Source organism: Protopterus annectens, chromosome 6.part0 (genome assembly GCF_019279795.1).
Source record: "Protopterus annectens isolate FY-2018-M chromosome 6.part0, PAN1.0, whole genome shotgun sequence".
In the NCBI taxonomy this organism is placed as follows: Eukaryota; Metazoa; Chordata; order Ceratodontiformes; family Protopteridae; genus Protopterus; species Protopterus annectens.
In genome coordinates this window covers 1,322,334,664-1,322,356,370 of record NC_056737.1, presented here as the reverse complement: position 1 = coordinate 1,322,356,370, position 21,707 = coordinate 1,322,334,664, and the positions used below count along the sequence as shown (strand labels likewise).

General features: G+C 46.5%; 1 protein-coding gene across 1 annotated transcript in view; it reads right to left on the bottom strand.

Moving 5' to 3' along the window:
- RIF1 (replication timing regulatory factor 1) overlaps positions 1 to 21,707 on the bottom strand; it is a gene marked incomplete in the record, with an annotated part of 1,305,990 nt that overhangs the window by 666,769 nt on the left and 617,514 nt on the right. Inside the window, 1 exon segment of the mRNA XM_044074885.1 lies at positions 14,708 to 14,781. Coding sequence (XP_043930820.1) covers positions 14,708 to 14,781 — 74 coding nt within the window.

Sequence of the window (21,707 nt, the reverse complement as noted above, 5' to 3'; positions counted from 1 at the left end):
AAGTCTCCCCCTGAGACTCCAGAGAAGTCTCCGTGGAACCACCGGTTCCACTGAAGCCTCTAAAGAACCGGCGTCCGAACGGACGACTCATCTTGCCTGGGTTTAACTGCCTTGTCTTTGCGCTTCTTCGCAGAAGCGGGCGCCGGAGAATCCGACGGCATATTATAATTGCACCGCTTCCCAAAGACCAGCCTAGCACAATCTAACCTCCGCTTAATAGTGCGTTTATTGAACCTAGCACAAAAGCGACACCCAACAACGTCGTGCTCAGGCCCCAGACAAGGAATACACAAGGAATGATAATCTCTATGCGGTATCTGTTTCCCACAAGAAATACAGTTATTCACTTTTTCTGACATCCGGTAAAACACTGAGGCAAGAAAAACAAAATATTCCCAACGGGTACTTAGCCAACTTGGATTCGGTCTGAAACTCCGAATTCGAAAAATTTCAGAACGCCGAACGGCACTTGCAACGCTGCTTCTGCATCGGACCATGCGGCAAAAAAGACTGAGGAAATGACGTCGGTCATGCGCTTTTGTACCCTGACGTCCTGATGTCAGTGTTAAGCGCCTTGACCGACGTCAGCCTTATACTTTGGTATTCGGGCCGACCGAGGACAGCGGACTACCCATATGTAAGGACTGCAGCAATGTGAGATGAAGAACATCTATCTAATTATAGGCCAATAGCTATATTATCGCCACTTGCAAAGATTATGGAAAAATGTATTCATAGACAACTACTGCACCACCTAATTTAGAATAACCTTATGGCAGACTCCCAGCATGGCTTCCGACCTCATCACAGCATTACTTCAGCCCTCCTAGCCTTCTCAAACACCATAAACCATAATCACAACAATAACATATGCTCTGCCCTCTTCTTGGATCTCTCCAAGGCATTTGGTATGGATGATCAACTTCTAATTCACACCCTGAAAACATTCTGTCTAGATATTAAAGCTCTTCAATGGTTCCTATCTTATCTGAGTGGTAGATAGCAGACTGTCCTTTGGCAAAACAAACTATCTAATCTCCTACCCAACTCCCTTGGTGTACCCCAGGGTTCTATACTAGGGCCTCTTCTGTTCTCCATTTTCATCAATAACCTTTATACTGTTATCCCAAAAGTAAGCTGTATCCAATACGCTGACGACTCCAACCTGATCTGCTCGGCCACATCTCAGACAGAATTACGGTCAGCTACCCAGAACACCTTCAACATAATAGAAAACTGGCTTTCTGGTCGTCTGATCTTAAATCCTAAAAAAGAAAACTTACTTTTCTCACCAACTCCTAGGTCTACTGCATTTACCTTTACCATAAAATCCAATAATGGCACTATAATCTCCCCAGACACCTCTACAAAACTACTAGGTGCTATCATAGATACTCTTAAATTCAACCTGCATGTTAATCAAACATTCAAAACCACAAATAAAAAAACTAGGGTCACTTTACAGGATAAAAGCCTTCTTAACCCCACCTGCTAGAATTGCCATAGCTCACTCTCACCTACTTTCAACTCTTCTGTATGCATCTCCTTTACTCTCTAATTTAAACAAGTCTGTACTCAACAAACTCTCTTATCTGCCAACCACATTGCCAGATTTGCCACTGGTCTGCCTTACAGGGCACACCACTGTATCAATCTAAACCAGCTTGGGTGGCTAGACTTGCCCAGCTTGATCCAGTATGACCAACTGACTATGGCATATAAAATCCTTTACAATTCAGACAATACTTCACTAAAAAACATTATCACTCCCTATAACAATCCCAGACCTCTTCGATCTTCTAACAGACTGCCAGTTCGGACCATCAAAACTAATAACTCAGCCGGTGACTCTCTCTTTGCCAATTCTGCAGGTAGATCCTAGAACTCACTCCCAGCTGATATTACTTTACTTACCACCCTGAGTCAATTTAAGAGAAGACTCAAACAATATTTGACACTAAACTGGCTATGTCAATACATCAAACCAGACTAACTCTCCTCTACTATGAGTTAATAACTATAATTTAGCTTAGTTGTGTTACTTAATCTTGACTTACACCCAGGATTACCTCGAACCTTGGAATTTGTATAACTTAAGTATGTAACTACTGTATATATTGTATCTGTAATCTTAACTACTTATCTTGGGAGCTTTTTGCCCCGGGCCTCCACTGAAAATGGACACGACTCCAGTCTGACTATCCCGGTCAACAAATGTAAAATAAAAAATACATTTTGTGTCTTTCAGCTTTTCCCAGTTAGGGGTCACCAGAGCAGAACTCCGGTCCACTAATGATTGGCAGTGGATTTTTACGTGCCGAGTTGCCAGCCCAACACCCAACCTTCAAAGAAGGCACACCCATTCACGCACACACCTACCTGCATGTCTTTAAATGTCACTCAACCGTGGGGAGGACATGTAGACTCCACACAGAAGGTGCTCCAGCTGAAATCGAACAGGAGAACCTCTTGCTGTGAGGCGACAACGCTAACCGCTGCACCACCGCGGCCTACTAGTAATGCTAAATCATTCAGGCTGTCAGATTGAAGGTTTGCATGTATTACGGTGTCATGCTCTGAATAAACAGGTCCATACATCTGTGTCCTTCCATAACCATTGACAAGAGGTGGGAGAAGCAGTGCTCCTTGGGCCACAGGAGTCTAAGGATAACCCCTGAATAATACTCCTGAATCTTCTGATCACTTTTGGTATTATTGGTACAGATAGAAAGACAAAAGAATTTTCCCCTCCACAAAATGCTGAACACATCCACTGCTCAAGCCCTAAAATGAAGTCTCTCTGAAGGATAAATCCTCAAGAAATGCAGTACAACTCTTCATCAGTGAAGGAAAGGTCCTCTTCTGCAATGATTGAGATAGACAACTATTCCATGAAAAGTTCCTTCTCTTGGAGGGAGTTGTTGCCCCTGAAGATGAGGGCCCTTTGGGTGGGTGGGTTAGAATGGGTACACACTGCCATGTTGTTGTATATTCCATAGCAAGCCATCTACAATCAAAATCCCTTGGGGCAGGTGCCAGACGAGCCCTATGAAACAGGCAGCCATTCAGGGGACACATCTGGAGCCTTGATCAACTTTGTTTTTTTTTTTAATAAACTGGCAATTATCCACTTGCAGATGTTGAAATGTCTGTAATGCTCGGAAAGCTAGAGAGTAATGTGGGCATTAACCTATATATAACTCTGATGCACAATGCAATTATACAACAGCAGTGATGCATACAATGAACATAAGTTCATACGAATATGCCAGTCTAATGAACACCAGGACCTTTATAAGCCTAGCTACACAGTCCAACCCAATTTGTTGGTCCCCTGCAAGGGAAGTAAGAGGTAGAGCAAGTCCCTTCCTTCCACTGCAGAAATGGGACAGCTTCGATGTAGCCCTCTATGAGCAGCACATTCCAACTCTGTTCCCAGGAGGTCAGCTGAGATGTGTTGTTCCAACTGTAGATCTCCTTTCTGATAGGGGGGGACAATGAGCTCCAGTTACAACACATTTCATGAACACATTAAGACACCACTGGCCCTGCATGACCGTTATCTAAGTTGAGGCAAGCTGAGAGAATGGCGGCCCCCGGGCTAGAATGGCTGTCCCCGCAGGCAGTCCCCCGGGCTAAAATGGCTGTGCCCACAGGCAGTCCCCCGGGCTAAAACAGTTGCCCCCCCCAAGCTAGAACAGCTGTGCCCACAGGCAGTACCCCAGGCTAGAACGGCTGTGCCCACAGGCAGTCCCCCCAGGATAGAATGGCTGTGCCTACAAGGCAGTCCCCCCAGGCTACAATGGCTGCCTCCACAGGCAGTCTCCAAGGCTAGAATGGCTGCCCCCCACAAGCAGTCTCCAAGGCTAGAATGGCTGCCCCCCACAAGCAGTATCCAAGGCTAGAATGGCTGCCCCCCACAAGCAGTCTCCAAGGCTAGAATGGCTGCCCCCCACAAGCAGTCTCCAAGGCTAGAATGGCTGCCCCCCACAAGCAGTCTCCAAGGCTAGAATGGCTGCCCCCCACAAGCAGTCTCCAAGGCTAGAATGGCTGCCCCACCAGCAGACTCCAAGGCTAGAATGGCTGCCCCCCACAAGCAGTCTCCAAGGCTAGAATGGCTGCCCCCCACAAGCAGTTTCCCGGGCTAGAATGGCTGCCCCCCACAAGCAGTTTCCCGGGCTAGAATGGCTGCCCCCCACAAGCAGTCTCCCGGGCTAGAATGGCTGCCCCCCACAAGCAGTCTCCCGGGCTAGAATGGCTGCCCCCACAGACAGTCTGCGGGCTAGAATGGCTGCCCCCACAGACAGTCTCCGGGCTAGAATGGCTGCCCCCACAGACAGTCTGCGGGCTAGAATGGCTGCCCCCACAGACAGTCTCCGGGCTAGAATGGCTGCCCCCACAGACAGTCTCCGGGCTAGAATGGCTGCCCCCACAGACAGTCTCCGGGCTAGAATGGCTGCCCCCACAGACAGTCTCCGGGCTAGAATGGCTGCCCCCACAGACAGTCTCCGGGCTAGAATGGCTGCCCCCACAGACAGTCTCCGGGCTAGAATGGCTGCCCCCACAGACAGTCTCCGGGCTAGAATGGCTGCCCCCACAGACAGTCTCCGGGCTAGAATGGCTGCCCCCACAGACAGTCTCCGGGCTAGAATGGCTGCCCCCACAGGCAGCCCTCGGCTAGAATGGCTGCCCCCACAGGCAGCCCTCGGCTAGAATGGCTGCCCCCACAGGCAGCCCTCGGCTAGAATGGCTGCCCCCACAGGCAGCCCTCTGCTAGAATGGCTGCCCCCACAGGCAGCCCTCTGCTAGAATGGCTGCCCCCACAGGCAGCCCTCGGCTAGAATGGCTGCCCCCACAAGGCAGTCCTCTGCTAGAATGGCTGCCCCCACAAGGCAGTCCTCGACTAGAATGGCTGCCCCTACAGGCAGTCCTTGACTAGAATGGCTGCCCCCACAGGCAGTCCTTGGCTAGAATGGCTGCCCCCACAGGCAGTCCTCGGCTAGGATTAGGCTGTGATGGGCCCAACAAAAATGGCATTTCTCTTCAGTGACTTAGTGAGGACAGGGAGCAGTTAAGTGGTGGCAGTACAACACTGAGGTGCATCAGTAGCTCCCCTCCCCTGTTATGGAGGTGGCTATGCTTAGAAAAGGAAAAGGAGGCAGATGTCAGGGATTTTATGAAGCCCTTCAAACAGGAGAGGTCCTATTTGCTCCTCAGGATAATTTATTTACTTACTCATTCACTCTTCACTGACAGGATTAGTCCCACTAGGACAGTGGCCTCCTTTCAATACAGAACCAAGGTGGCAGTCTTACTGACTAGGAGAAATTTGGCCAGGGCATTAGAAAACTTCCCATACTCTGACAGGTGCTGTGGGATCTTTTACATACACCTGAGCTACCATCAAATCAGGCAGATGAGGTCCCTATTAAACATCTCATCCGAAGTATGGCACACTCGAGTGTGGCACCACCATCTTAAGCTGCACTGCAGTGTTTGTATTGGAAAATGAATCCAACTATCTGCTGTTAGAATAGAAGCCACAGTCCTCTGCACCAAGGGTACTTTTCCGCTATCTGTTGTGTTGCTGAAACTGAAAGATCAATGATCTGATCCTATCACTCTTCCGTTGTCAGAACCTGCCATCTTAGCTACATCATTCACACTTACAATTATCACTGGAATTACAGCAGCCTATTTTAGAAGCCAAAGAGAGTTTCTATGATCTATTCAGCCTAGACTTGGGGAGGATCTCAAGATTCTCCAAATCCTGCTTTACTAGACAAGACTGGAAGTTACAAAAGGTTAGAAATAGTAGAGGGCCCAAACTCTAACATGGGAGAAAAGTGGACTCTTGCCACTTCTGTTTTCCTTGTGGACTATCAGGTGACAAAGTCTTGCGGTCTACAGACCTATGCTAAAACAAAGGGATCCCAAAGAAGTCAGCATGAAGATCTTTTCTAATTTGGTCCACTCCGGTGGGTGCTTGTAGGGGTCCAACTTATTTCTTAGGTGCAGAAGGGGGCAAAATCAAAGTGCCTCCAGTCTGCATTAACAGCCTGCTTGTTAAATGATACCTGAAAGGATGGAATCAAAGCTCTTCAGGTTTCTTCCCAAGATACCATAAGGCACTTCCTAACAGCACGGTATTGTGTCTTAACATCAATCTTAAGTTAACATTCGTAAATCAATAGCACTCAGTGGGAAAAGACTAGATGTAATGCAACATACTAAGGGAGTCATGGGGATGAGCCATCCCAAAGGCAAAGTTATGCCAAAGCGGAAAAAGTGTGTACAGAAAGTGGAAATGGTGGAAACAGGCACATGATGGCAAAAGATTTTAGGCAGACAAGAAAGAACAAAATAAAAAATGAGCGTCTTCACTTAGTGGATATTGCATTTAGAGGAAATGTGTTAGATCTGATGAGACTTGGAAAGTAGCAGGCTAAATTACACACCAATGTCTGTTATAGGTGAACAGAGATATTAAAAGGAAAACCAAATAGTGCCTTGCCTGCCAACCCAAATACTAGAGATAAACCCCCTTTCTGTGGTTGGTGAACCAACTCAAAAAAAACTCAATCTAAAAACTCAGTGCCCCCTGCTGAAGTACCATTCTCCAAGTGAACTAGGAGAATGCAGTACTTCAACAGGGATACCGCTAGTTTTTTTTCCCCCTGTAAGCCATGAGTTCTTAAGACTGGTGAGGTTTTTCCAAAGTTTTTTTGGACAGAGATATTATGAGAGGAAAATGTAAAGCTTCGGGAAAGGGGAAAGTACAGTTTTGTACCTACCATAAATGTAGATGTTCGAGTGTATACACTGCTGCAGTCATTACACTTGGGTTATCCTGCCGTCAGGCAGTTTCCCCAGTCGGCCTGAGTTCCAAAGTCTTGGTCCGGCGTCTGTTGTTGTCGCCTCCTCCCTGACGTCAGCGCGACAGTGGTATTTAAGATGCAGCCAATGCCATTTTCTTCAGTTTTTCTTGCCCCAGATGTCAGGTGCCTCTAAATAGGTAGGCAATTCCAATTGCTAATAAAACATACATAAGAAAAGCAAAAAACAGCTTACAGCTACCAGCAAATACTCCCCATAGGTAGTAAGGGTAGAAGACATAGGTACGTACCAGGGAGGGTAACCTGGACTGCAGCAGTGTATACACTCGAACATCTACATTTATGGTAGGTACAAAACTGTACTATGTTCATGTTACACTGCTGCAGTCATTACACTTGGGTAGAATCCCAAAGCTGAGGAAGGGTGGCTGGTTCTATAAAGCATTAGGGGTGGCTATAAGGCCCTGCAGCACTGCAGTGGCGAAGCTAGCTCTGGATTTACAGTATAGAGGCAGATGGTAATGCTTGGTGAAGGTATGTACAGAACTCCAAGTTGCTGCTTCCAAAATATCCTTGGTAGGTACTCCCTCAAGGTAGGCAGTTGAAGTGGCTGTTGTCCTGGTGGAGTGAGATCTAATGCTGTTAGGTACAGGTTTTCCATGGTATGTGTAGCAGAAACGTATACAATGTCCTATCCATTTTGAAATAGTCTGTTTTGAAATGGCTTTTCCCTGTGCTCCTGCAGCATACGCTACCAATAATTGCTCAGATTTTCTGAAAGCTTTGGTTTTGTCCAAGTAGAAGTGTAACTGCCTGTGAATGGCCAAAGAGTGCAGTAGTCGCTCCCTTTTATTCTGTGGTTTAGGATAAAAAGTTGGCAGGTGAATAGTTTGGTTTAGGGCCACACTGGATACCACCTTTAGCATAAAAGTAGGGTTAGTTCTTAAAGACACCCTGTCCTGGTGGAAAATGAGGAAAGGTTCCATTGCCATTAGTGCCTATAACTCTGAAACGCATGTTGATGTTATTGCCAGGAGCAGAGCAGTTTTCCAAGAGATATATTTAATTCTGCTGTGTTGGCTGGCTCAAAAGGAGGTAAAGTTAGCTTTCTCCAAAACAAAGTTGAGGTCCCAAGTTGGAGTAGGTGCTCTATGGGGCGGTCTTATGTTTTTAGCCCCTCTGAGGTACTGTTTTAACAGAGGATTAGAGAAAATTGGTGGATCCATGTTGTAATGAGCAGAGATGGCAGAGGCGTGGATCTTGATGGATGAGAAGGAGAGTCCTTTGTCCAGCATCTCAGTTATGTATTGTAGTATCTGAGGAATGTTTGGGACAAGAGGGTCAAGGCTGTGAGCTTGGTTCCAGGCACAGAATCTCTTCCATTTATCCGAATAGGCTTTCCTGGTACTAGGCCTCCTGGCCTCCAGAATGACGTCCATAACAGCTTTGGAGAGAGGCATTGCTTAATTGACTAAGGAATCTTCCATGCAGCTAGGTTTAAGGTCTATATATAGCTGGCTGTGTAGTATTTGTTTGTTGTGCTGAGTCAGCAGATGTGGGATTTGAGGCAAAATCCAGGGTGGTTCTTGTGCTAAGCTCCTTAAGATTGGGTACCAGTGCTGGCGTGGCCAGTCTGGTGCAATCGGGATCATCTTTGTCTCTTCCTGCCTGGCTTTTATGAGTACCTTTGGCAGGAGAGGTAGTGGTGGGAAAGCGTATACTTGTAGGTTCTCCCAGCTGAATGAGAGGGCATCCACTTTCCATGCTTGTGGATGGTAACTCCTTGTGCAGAATTTTTGTAGCTGGCAGTTTATTGGGGAAGCAAACAGATCTATGTCTGGGCTCCACCATTTCTGTGTTATCATTCTGAATATTTGTGGATTCAACTCCCATTCGTGGGGATCCATGAAGTTTCTGCTTAAGTCGTCCGCCAGTGTGTTTTTCTCTCCTGGCAGGAATTGTGCTTGCAGATGAACTTGAAGGTTTATAGCTGTGTTCCACAAGGTCATAGCTCGTATGCATAGCATAGGGGGTAGGAGTGAGTGCCCCCTTGCTTGTTTATGTACCACATAACTGTGGTGTTGTCTGCCTTTAGTAGTAGTTGTCCTGGATGCAGCAGGTCCTTGAAAGCTATAAGCGCATTTTGTACAGCTAGCATCTCTTTTTGATTGATGTGAAGATGCCTTTGTTCTGCGGGCCACGTGCCCTGAATACATTTGCCTGCCATGTGTGCTCCCCAGGCATAATCCGATGCATCTGTTGTCAGTGTTTGCCTGGCTGAGGGTTGTGTAAAAGGCTGTCCCTTGTTGAGGTGACAAACTTGAGACCACCATTGAAACTCCTGTTGACTGCAAGGGATTAGGGGTATAACTGTTTCCAAACTTTGACAGTGTTGAGACCATACATTCTTTAGGTACCACTGTAGTTTCCTCATATGCAGTCTGGCATATGGAATTAGTAGTATGCAGGATGCCATGTAACCCAAGGCCTGCAGAATTTTTCTTGCAGGGAGTTGGGTCTTTGCTGCCATCAATTGAAAGTATTGAGTGAGTTGTCCTTGTTTGTCTGGCATGAGATAAGCCATCTGGGCCGTTGTGTTCAAGCTGGCACCCAGGAATATAATCTCTTGTGAGGGCACTAGTTTTGTTTTCATTTACCGTGTACCCCAGGCAACTTAACTTTTTTACAAATGCCAGATGCTTTAGAAGAATGTCCTTGCTCTCTGCTTGAATCAGGCAGTCGTCCAGGTACGGATACATCTGAATTCCTTTCTGTCTGCAAAATGCAATTACTGGTGCCAGGCACTTTGTGAAGACCCTGGGCGCAGTAGATAAGCCAAAGGGCAGTGCAGAGAATTGGTAGTGCATTGAACCAGCTATGAATCTGAGGTATCTTCGGCAGTTTTGTCTGATAGGGACATGCAGTTATGCCTCTTTGAGGTCCAAAGTCACGAGCCAAGCTTTCTTGCTCAGCATGGGAAGAAGCTGCTGTAATGTCAACATTTTGAATGTCGGAACATCCAGGTAAGTGTTTAGAGATGAAAGATCTAGAATGGGCCTCCAGTCTTTGTCCTTTCTGGGCACCAGAGTCTTGAGTAAAATCCTTGTCCTTGCTCTTGTGATGGCACCTTTTGAATAGCAAAAATTTGTTTTTGAGCCTCTGCCCATTGATTTGGTGCCAGGTTTGGCATTCCTTTTAACCTTGGCAGTGTGAGAAAGTGGAACCTGTAACCTTGAAATACAATGTTGAGAACCCATTTGTCTTTAGTGATCATTTGCCAATTGTGGTAGAAGAGTGCCAGTTTTCCTCCCAAGGGGGCTGCCAAGAAGGATTTGTTTGGCAGCTGTAGTGGGAAGTCATTGGAGCTGCTTTTTATATGGTTGGGGCCTGTCTTCCCCTTCTTTCTGGCCTGATGCAACCCATTGTCGAGGCCTGTAAGTACCTTGTGTTTAACCTCTACCTCTTGGACGTCTGTATCTTCCCCTTTGAGGTCTGTCTGTAATTGGAAAGGACCAATTCTTAGTTGGCCAGTTTCTGCTAAATCTAGGAGGATGAACCTGTAAGAAATCCTTCACCGTTTGCATAGATTTTGCCTTCTTTAATACCTCTTCTGCCTTAACTCCAAATAACACATCCTGCTGCAAAGGTGCATCCAATAATTTTGCTTTAACATGATCTGGTAACGTATGTTCTTTTAACCAAGCATGTCTTCTAATGACAGAGCCTGTAACTGCTGCTCTGCAGGAGGCCTCTAGAGAATCAAAACCACATTGCAAAGTATGCTTTCCCACTTGTTCAGCTGTATGCAATAAATCCTGCATTTCTTTAAAATTAGGAGGATATGATTCTGGAAGCATTTTTTGTTTCAATTGAGAGTAAAAATTGCTGATATTTTAGCATGTGAAACTGGCAATTTAAGGCTCTCATTGCTAAAGTTTCCCCATCTGCTAATGCTCTGGAATCTGTCAGAGGGAACTGGATTCTTGGCTGATGAGCCCTAAACTACTTTGGGTCCCTGAGAAATAGTTTCAGGGTCAGCTACAGGGCTTTAATACAGAAATTTATGTGAGTCAGGGTCTCTGTAGTATCTGTCAGGTTTAACAGGGGCTGGAGGTAAGGAATCAGGATTTAAGCTGGATTCAGTATACACATCATCCACAATATCTAACACTGGCGGAATAGCAAGGGGTCTGTGTTGAGGTAATAAAAGGAAGTCTCTGAGCCTTTTCTTGGATTCTGAGTAATCCTGGCCTTCTCAGTGGAAATGCTCCCTCATGGTATGTAGGGTTTCCCCAAAGCAGTAGTCCTCAGGCGGTGAGGCTGATGGAATTGATTCCTCATCATCAGAATCCTCATAAGGGGGTAAAGAGTATCCTAGGTCTGAGGATGAATCAGAAGAGATGGACACCTGGTCGGATGAGTCACAGTCTGCATCCTGTCTAGGCCTTTTATTAGGAGGGGGATGGGACCCCCCTGATCAGAGTGATTAGGTCTTCGGCCATTTTGAGCATTTGTTTCTTAGGCATGGAGGCCTGTCCTGGAGAATGCTGTATTTGTTTCTTTGACTTTAAAGGAGGCTTAGACTTAGCTGAGGGTTCAATGCTTAACTGAGTAGGTCTGAAGACACCCTCTGTAGCCGTGGGTTGCTCAGCTACTCCGGATCCCTCTGAAAGGTTAGTCTCGGTAGACTGACGAATTTGTGCATCCGAAGGCCCAGCCACCTCCACGTGGGAGTCAGAGGCGGCTTGTGGTTCTACATAAGCGGTTGTCAGGGGCTGTGAAGGCGCCTCGCTGAAAACCGGAGAACCGGCAACTGGCCTAGAAAAGGCTTCGTCGTCAGTTTTGGGCCTCGGATGCCTATCCTTGTCTTTGCGCTTTTTGTGTATTCCGGTCGTCGGAAGTTCCGACGGCATGGTATAATTGAATTTTCTACCAAAATAATGTCGGGCAAAATCAAACCAACGTTTAATAGTGCGCTTGTTAAACCTAGCCCAAAACCAACAACCAGTGACGCCGTGGTCAGGGCCTAGGCATGGGATACAATAGGAATGGAAATCCTTATGAGGTATTTGCTTCCCACAAGAAATACAGTTATTAACTTTTACTGACATCGTTCTGAGGCAAGAAAAAGTTTCCCCAACGGGGTACTTAGCTTTGTAGAAGACTTTGGTTCTGGATTCGGAATGAAAATCTCAGGAGACGGCCAACAGGCGCTTGCAAACTGCTTTTGCTTCGGGCACCGCGCAGCAAGAAAGACTGAAGAAAATGGTGTTGGCTGCATCTTAAATACTCCTGTCGCACTGACGTCAGGGAGGAGGCGACAGCAACCGACGCCGGACCAAAATTTTGGAACTCAGGCCGACTGGGGAACCGCCTGACGGCAGGATAACCCAAGTGTAATGACTGCAGCAGTGTAACATGATGAACATCGATGTATCCAGCAGATTTATGAAGAAACAGACATGTACACAATAATGAGATACCAGTGGAAAGGAAACACGTGGCTAAATTAATGAGGGCAGTGCTAATGAAGAGTGTAGATTCACATGTACAGAGAATGTTATATAAGGTACTAAAGAAACTGGAAAGGGTCCAAGTGAATATGAAGAAGGGTGAAAGATGCAAGCTGACGGGAAGACAGAAACAAGTGACAGAAGAACATGCTTAAATGGAGTCTAAAGCCTCTGCTGCCACTACCACTCTAATCACATATGACAAACATATTTTTCCCCTGGCAATCTGGTACATCGACGCTTAACATGACTAACATACCAGAGGAGAGAGGACATCTCTGGCTCATGTTATCTACTTAATCCCAAACATAGCAGCATTATGGAACAGGATTACATAGCATATGAAAATAAACAAAGTAAAGCCTCTTTCAGCCAAATGTGTGCTGCCTGGACATACAATCTAGGGACAGCAAACTACTGATGCATTGATGATGTTACAGGGAATGAACCAAGTTACAAGACAACTGAGCCTCCAAATCAACAAGTATGGATGAAAAAAAACTCAAATATAAACAGAGAAATGCAGGTAGAAGAATAAAGGTTTAAAATGGGAAGCTGTAATGGAAATTTGTGGCAACTTTTTGGGACTTTATAGCAATTATTTCTAATACTCCCTATAGACCGCACTCTTGCCATCCCCATAAAACTTCTCTGTAGTCTATTCCATCCCTTCCTGTATTCTTTTTGCAAGATGAATACTCACTTCTCATGGCCAAATTCTTACTCTCACACTAAAACTGTACTAATTCCCTTTTCCCTACACACTACAACTATTCTAATATTTCCATTGATACTTACTATTCTAGAATCTGCTCTGCTCTTAACACAATCACACATTACTTGCTGCTTAAATATTATGAATTTATCATCTCTCCTGCTAGAAATTATGTAATCTTCAATGGCACTAGCAGATTAATTACTCTTCAAATCCACAACCGATTATATGTAACCTATTACTTTTACTGGATCATAAGAGGTTACTAGGCTATCGACCCGGTCATTTCAAGCCTAGCCACTTCATCCCAATGTAATACCATAGATACTGTAGTCAACATCCAGGAATGCATTTTGTAACGACTGCCCATAACCAGGAGGGTTGAGGGTGCTATCCCCAGTAAGAATTTACAGTACCCATTCAGTCGTCCAGGTTCCTTTTAAACAGTGTCATAGAGGTGCTCTGCTTCACATGAACTGGCAGCCTATTTCAAAGATGTGGCAGTCACCGGGAGACAAACCTGTCCCACCAGCACATCCTACTCAAGTCGCAGGCCATATTTAGGTCCCTGGAATGGGTAAGCTCTAGTCCCATTTGACTTATTGAAGTGCAGCAAATTCATTAGGTTTGGGTTGGAGACTGCTCTAAACCAGGCACAAACCTCCACCAAGTCATCTATACGATACTGAGTATAGTCACAGGAACTTTAGTCGGTCTGTGTAAGGCACATGGCTGGAGTCCCTTGATCTTAGTTAGAAACATCTGAGGTCTCTCCAATTGCTGCAGGTGCTTCGTACAGTACATGCCAAAAGGGGTGTTATACTCATTTATGGGCCTGATTAGTGAGGAGTACAGAGGGATTATAACTTCCTTTGCTCTAGAGGCAAGGCTTTTGCTAATCAAGTGTGCTAAGCAGAAAGCAATCCTTACTACAGTAGACACATGATGGTCAAAGTTAAGGGCACAGTCTACTCGTGATCCCAGATCTCTTACCACTTTGTAGGTACATAGGTTACTGCTGTTAGCAGACACATGTAGTAAGGAAGGCTTTCTACGTAGCACACTTGATTAGCAAAGGTCTTTAAAGTATTTTATTTTCATTGTACTTACAAAATTCATTTGGAACTCATTTGATGCTTTGCATTTCACATTACTCCTTGCACTGTATTTCTTGACACATGGTCTGGGTTAAGCCTACATGTAATTATTACAGCATGTACTCAGTTTACTACTGCAATGTACTCAACATATGACTTTTCTGTGACAAGCTGCATTTAGTCTATTGGTCCAGGTCAAGCATGAAAAAGACAAAAATGAGGTGAATACAGTAAAGAAGAAATAAGGGGCAACAGTGCTGGACTTATTGAAAATGGACGACAAAAATGAATGGACCTTTGAAGGATGGTACGACTGGGACTATTCTGTTTGTTGTAGTGGAAGGTTAATGCTGAAAAATGCAGTAAAATGTTGATCTTTGAGAACAGTGAACATAAAGGAGTGTAATGTTGAAACGGCAATAAAAAAAAATTAAACTTACACTTTTACAAACCCTGACTGCAGTATTAACTTAAAACAAGCGCAAGCAGTGTAATGCAATCTTTTGTGGTATTACAGTTTAAGTGACAAGAGCTCAGCTCACTCACCTTTCTTCTGAGACACAGCACTCCAAAAGACTACCATGGAAAAGCAGCTGAATCAGGAAGAGAGCAGGTGTGCCCTAAAGAAGAACATTTAATAGTTATTTGATTACACTTACTTGTGGCTTAATTTCATTTCTTGGAAAAAATTTAGACAAAAAAGTTATGTACTCACCATAACGTTTCATGAGTTGTTGCTTTTCATTTGTCTTCAACCTATGGGAAACTTGGACCCAGCACAGATCCGACTCAGCTGCATTTTCTAGCATCAAATCTGAGCTCCCAAGCTTCTCCCCTATCCATAATGCCAGTCTCCCTCCTGCCCTCATATAGAGTTTGCTGCTGACCATAATACCCTGACCTAGCCAAGAGTCTAACACCTTGATAATAGTACCCTGAAAGCACTATAGGAAAGACAAAGGCTTGCCAAAGTAAGGACTATCTCTCATCCATCCAGTGCACCACACAGCCTGTAAAAGGCAGGGGGAAGGAGGGAGGGATGGTTGAAGACAAATGAAAAGCAACAACTCAGAAGGAACGTTATGGTGAGTACATAACATCTTGGAAGTTTTCATTTGTTCTTCAACCTGTGTGACAGTCCCCAGCTACCACAAGACCCTGGAACGTTCTCATGGAAGGATGTTTTGGAGCATGGTGAAGCCAAAGGATGCCCCGCCTCTGGACAGGAGAACCAACTTATAGTGGGAAATTAACATGTGCGAAGATATCCAAGTAGATGCAGAACTATCATCCAAGGAAACCCTAGAGCAAAAGGCAGCTGAAGCAGCCATAGACCTAGTAGAGTGCACCTTAATTTGACCTGGTGGAGATAAACCTTTGGCTGTATACACCCAAATTACGCATTGAGAGATCACACGAGCAATAGTCACCTCTGACAGATTCCCCTGAGAAAGGCTTAGAAAGGGAAACAAAGTTGATCCAAACTTGTGGAAGGACTTTGTTCTATGCAGATAAAAGTGCAACTGCCTATGAACATCAAGCAAGTGCAATTTTCACTCTCCCTTATTCTGAAAGTTGGGGAAGAAAACAGGGAGACTAACAACCTGATTAATATTGGATTCCGAAGCCACTTTCTGAAGAAAGGCAGGGTTCATGCACAAGGATACTCTATCTTTATCGAACACCATACAAGGAGGCTTAACAGATAAGGCCTGAATCTCAGACACTCTTTTGGCAGAAGTAATAGCGACCAGAAAAGTTGTCTTCCAAGACAGAAATTGAAAATCCACTGTATGTGCAGGTTCAAAGGTGGAAGAAATCAAGTCTTGTAGAACTGAAGCAGGATCAAAGGAGCGTAGAGTCCTTGACTGAGGGCCAATGTAAAAAGGTACCTTTCAAAAAGGCTTTACAAAGCTTGGAAGAAGCTAGGAAGCGGACTTGTCTCCTATGTGAAAAATGGAGATAGCTGCCAGGTGTACTTAAGTGTGGAAAAGCTGGCACCCTGATGAAAAATACCTGCCAAAAATTCCAGGACAGCAAGAACTGGAAAAGTGAAATGCTCCAAATCATGTTGGGACACCCACATCGTAAAAAGTTTCGACTTACTGGAGTAAACTTTCCTAGTGGGCGATTTGAGCCGCTACCAAAACCTTCTTAAACAGAGAAGACAGCCTGGGAGTCCTAATTACTACTTGAACTGGAGCAGCCAAGCTGTGAACTGTGACAGACTAGATCTGGGTGTGGGATCCCTGAGGGATGCAAGATCAGATCCGGCACTGGATCCAAAGTAAGGAGGACACACAGTACATGACACCACAGAGAGGGGAACCATACTTGACGAGGCCAGTAGGGGGCAATGAGGATCACTAAACTCCCCAGCCGTTGAGCTTTCTGAATGAACTTCGGGATCAGGGGAAGTGGAGGATAAGCATAGAGAAGACCGAACAGCCAAGCATGAACCAGAGAGTCTCTGGGGGACTCCCACAGAGGGGGGATTCAGAGCGAAATACTCGCTGTACTTCCAGTTGGAAGGAGAGGCAAAGAGATTGCAGCAATGCTGACCCCACTTTAGGAAGACATGAAGGATTCAGAGACCACTCGTAAGACATTAAAATAGATCTGCCGAGCCTGTCCGCCAGAATACTGGACCTCACCAAAATGTGCACTGCCACCAGAAAACAGATGGTGGATATCGCCCACTCCCACAATCTCATGCCTTCACGACAAAGGGGGGTAAGACTTGGTTCCACCCTGTTTGCTGATGTACCAGAATACAGACAAGTTATCTGTCTGGATAGCAATCGTCCCCTAGGGGAAGATGGGCATGAAGGGCTTGCATGCCAACAGCACTGCCCTCATCTCCAGGACGTTGATATGTAGTTTAGTCTCCAGGGAAGACCATGTGCCTTGAACTGTCCTTCCCATGCAGTGCCCCCCCTCCTCCAAGAAGGGAGGCATCTGTGGTCACCATGGTCATCAGGACCAGGAGGATAAAGGGACAACCCAGGAGGAGATCCGGGGATTGAAACCACCAAAGAAGCTAATCCCTGCAGGCTCGACACAAACTGGGACAATGGTAGATCAAGTAAGGACCACTGGACAGCTAAGGTCCATTGGAAAACCCTCATATGCAGATGAGCCACTGGGGATGAGGGTGATGGTGGCCGCCATGGACCCCAACACCCGAAGAACTGATTCTGCAGGGGGATAGTGGGTCTAAATGTACAACACATGATGTCTGAGGGACTGAAGCCTGTCTGGGGTCAGAAAAATCTTGCTCTGAACAGTGTCCAACCGAGCTCCAATAAAGTCTGTAGTTTGAACTGGATCCAATAATGACTTGTTGAGATTTATGGTCATGCCCAACTAATGGGCTGTTTGAAAAAGGAAATCGCTGGCTTGGTAGAAGCGATGCCTGGTGGGGGTGGAGAGGAGCCAATCGTCTAGGTAGGGGAAGACCTGGAACCCCTGCATCTGCAGGTGAGCCACCACTACTGCCATCACTTTGGTAAACACCCTGGGATCGGGTGGTGAAACCAAAGGGTGGCGGTCTGAATTAGTAATTGTTAGCTCAGAAAGCACCTGTCCATTTTGATGGGATAGTACGCATCCTGGAAGTCCACTGAGCACATGCAGTCGTTGCAAGAAGGGCAGAATAGATTGGAGGGTGACCATCCAGAATTTTGTCTTGGCAACCGACAGGTTTAGGGTTGAAAGTCCCTAGTCTTCTTTGGCACTAAAAAGAACCTGGAATAGATGCCTAATTTTGAGTGGTCTGGGAGAACGGGCTGGATGACTCGTTTTTTTGAGCAGCTTGGAAATTTCCTGTGCTGTTTCCTCCCTTTGCACAGGCAGAACATCTGGGAGGTGTTTGGGTGGGACTGGCCTGTGAATGAAGGGGATTGGGTATCCTCTGGATATGATTTGCAACACCTAACAAATCATCTGTAATCGACTCCCAGGCTGTTGGGTGTAGTGAGATATGGCTCCCGACTGCCTCCAGAGATGAGCAATCGGGTAACCCTTCAGGGCTGCTGCACAGGTGTGTCCAAGAATGAATCCAGAGACCCATGGTTCCTCGGACCCCCTCTGCCGTGAGGACATCTGTCATATCCCCCTCTGCCTTTGAGGGAGGGTTAAGCCCTGAGCATCATGGGAAAAGCCCGGAGACGTCCGGAACCACATTCTTTCCCCCTCGCTGATTCTGGGAAAAGGATCGTTGAGGGGTTGAGAACCGGATCCCAATGGCAGACAAGGTCTTCCACAGTCTCTCTCAGTCTGGACCAAAGTGTCTAGTACAGTCTTTCTGAAAAGAGTGGAACCATCATACTGGGCATCATTGAAAGACACCTTGTACAAAGCCGGAGCCAGGTGTGACACCAGATGGAAAAGCATGTACCGGCCACTCTAGTGGCGCCTTCAGTAGCATGGGACAGTAGCCGCATAGAGGTGTTGGAAACAGAAGTGAGGGTGGCAATATAGGAGGAGAAAACCTTCTGCTCCTCTGCCAACATGGACCCTGGGGCAGACTCTGCTACCTCCATGACTAGACCTCGCTGAGTTCTGATCACATGTGCTATATAGTTCAGCACACGTACCGCGAACATGGCTGAAGCGTAGACCCGCTTTCCAAAACTGTCCATAGCCTGGGACTCTCTGTTTGGAGGATGAACTGTAGAGCTCTCCTGAGCAAGCTCCTTCTTGGTGGTCATGGCCACCACCATGGCATCAACCGGGGACCCCTTAGACCAGTGTGGCTCGTCAGATGCCACACAAAATCCTGTCAGGGTGCTTTGGAATGGGCTCCGCCATATTAGGCTCCTTCCGTGCCCAAGATATCACTAAATCCTCCAGTGGATCCATGGGAGGGGACACCCAGGAGGTAGAGGGTTCTGTGCTAAATGCCTCCAGAAACAGAGCCTCATCTGGTTTGGGTTTTTGCTAGACCACCCCCACACTGGCAAAGGATTTCCATGATGTCTTCAAAGGAGACCATCTGTGGATGAGGGGAACCCTCCCCCTTCCTCTAAATCAGTGTTTTCTGTGAGGGACTCCAGTGGGAAGTCCAAGGGCTTCCTTTTACAAGTATGTTTCCAAGGAGGCTCCTCGGGAGGGATTCTCCGAGGAGGACTAGCAAACATCTGGCTGTTTCAGTGGGGGAACTCTCTGGGGCAGACAGGCCACAGGCTGTCCCTGAGTGGGGCAGGATGGCGGAATCCAGACCAAAAAAAAAAGAGGGAGCCAGGACAGACTCAGAGGACAACAGCGTCAAGGGTCTCGACGGAACAGAGGATCCTCTCCACAACTAAAGCAGAAGAATGAATCACGGAAGCTGGAGCTGAGAATGGGTCCATAACTGTGTCGACAGGGGAGCTGGACCAGACCCTCTTGGCACAGACACTCAGAGTGGAGCCAGCACCACCCCCTCAGATCCGGTGCCAAGGCTACAGTTCCAAGAGCTGGATGGCTCTGAGCTAGTCAAAGCCGAACTGCTCCGGGCAATGGTCAGCATCAAGGTACTATAGCTGCTGACCCCTCGATGCCAAGGGGCCTCTGACCCAAGAACACCGAAACCGGGAGTCAGATCAGAGAAGGAGTAAAGGGCATAAAGGCAGACTGCATGCCCCCAGCCTCAGAGCGGGAGGGGGCAGGCAAGACTCCCATCTGGATCCAAATGAATTTCCACATCATCTTGTCCACCTCTGTTTCATAAAGGCTGCAGGTGGACTGGGAAGCAGAAGCCATGGAAAATGACCTGGAGAGGAGCCGGGGAAGAGGCTGAAAAAGGGGATTGGCCCCGAGAAACCTCCGGCTCCAGGGAAAACCATGATGATCAGAGCCCAAGGGGTGCCTGGGCTGGCGGCCGGGAGAGATTTAGCCAGAGGTTCAGCCGAGGAAGAACAGTCAGGGGACCGCTTCCTGGGCCTGTCCCGGTGCTTGCGTTTATGCTTCTCCCCATCCCCGGGCATCAAAGTGGGAGGTTGAGTCCCAGAGGCGAGGGCAGAGGAAGCAGCAGTAAAGGTGGAAGCTGAAGCAGGGGCCGCTGAAGGTGGGGTTAGGAGGCCCCTGAGAATCAACTTATTCCTCCTATCAATGAGCGGGGGTTGAATCCCGCACAGATCGAGCAGGAGGTATCCAAGTGGGGAACCCCAAGGAAATCCAACACAGAGTGCGGCCATCAGAAGGGGGCAGCTTCTGTCCACACCCTGTGCATTTCTGGAACCCTGGCTTGGGGGAGTCTCAGCCATGGTAACGCAAGGTATACACATACACACAAGTTAGAAGAAAGTGAAAGAAAGGGAAAGTGGGCATTTTTTTTTTTTTCTTTTTAAATGGGTTACGATGACCGATGCCTGAGCACAACGGTAGGGATGAAATAGGAAGAAGCAGCAAGGGTAAGACACAGAAAAAAGAAATATTCCAATAAACTACTCACCAGGAACCTGGAGCAACGGACCACAATGCTAGCTATACGAGCGGCAAATGAGATCTGAGGGGGAGGAGGGAGACAGGTGCATTGTGGGTAAGGGAAGAGCTTGGAGCTCTGATATGATGCTAGAAAATGCAACAGAGTCAGATCTGTGCCATATCACAGTTCCCACGGGTTGAAGTGCAAATGAAAACAACTTCAGATCACAGAAAGCACAACTGTGCAGGTGACCTACAGTTAACAGCAGATGTTCAAACAGGTCACTGTTGCAGTAATTTTAACATCTGGAATGTTCTCCACAAAAGGTCCCTTATGTCCCACCAGCTTTCTAAAGCTCAGGATCGCCCCCCCCTTGTGAGCTATACATCTACCCTAGACAGGGACTAGTGTACTAGTAAAAAAGATAAACCATATATTTCACCATTTTCAGAGCAGTAAGACAAATATTAAGGGCTGGGAGAATTTTGAGACTACAGTCCTTCACCCACCATAAAACTAAAGGTAGAGAGTACCCCAACCAAGCCATAATGTACAACTTCAAATGCATAGCTCTAAAGGGATGAAGGGAGGGTTTAGCTAGTACAACAGTGATCTATTTGCACGCCTACCCTTATGGCAAGTTATGCACACAACTACACTATGTTCTTTATTAGTTAACTAATCCAGTACTTTTAATATCTTGGATGAAGCCCAGAGCTTGACCAGACTGGGTGGAGGAAGGGGATACTACTTCCAAATATCAGAAAGAATGAAGGCAGCCTTAGTAAATCCAGTTCTTGCTCTAAAACAGAGCACTCATTATGTAATGTTTAGTGAAGGTGTGGACTGAAGACCAAAGGGTGCTTCAGCAGTGGTTTTAAAGACTACCCCTTGCAAAAAGGCCCTTAAAGTAGCTACTGTTCTGGTAGAATGGGTTTTAAATTATTCCCGATAGCTGCTTGCCATGGTTTTTACACCAAGAGAGAAAGAACAGTTGTGTAAGAGCTTACCATAACCTTAGATGTCCCCATCTTCCATGTTGCAGTAATCATCACAGTAGGGAAGTCACTGCCTGCAGCACTGGAAATCCGGCCAATATACCAAAGTCTTTGGAATAGGGGGGGGGGGGGGTACGTG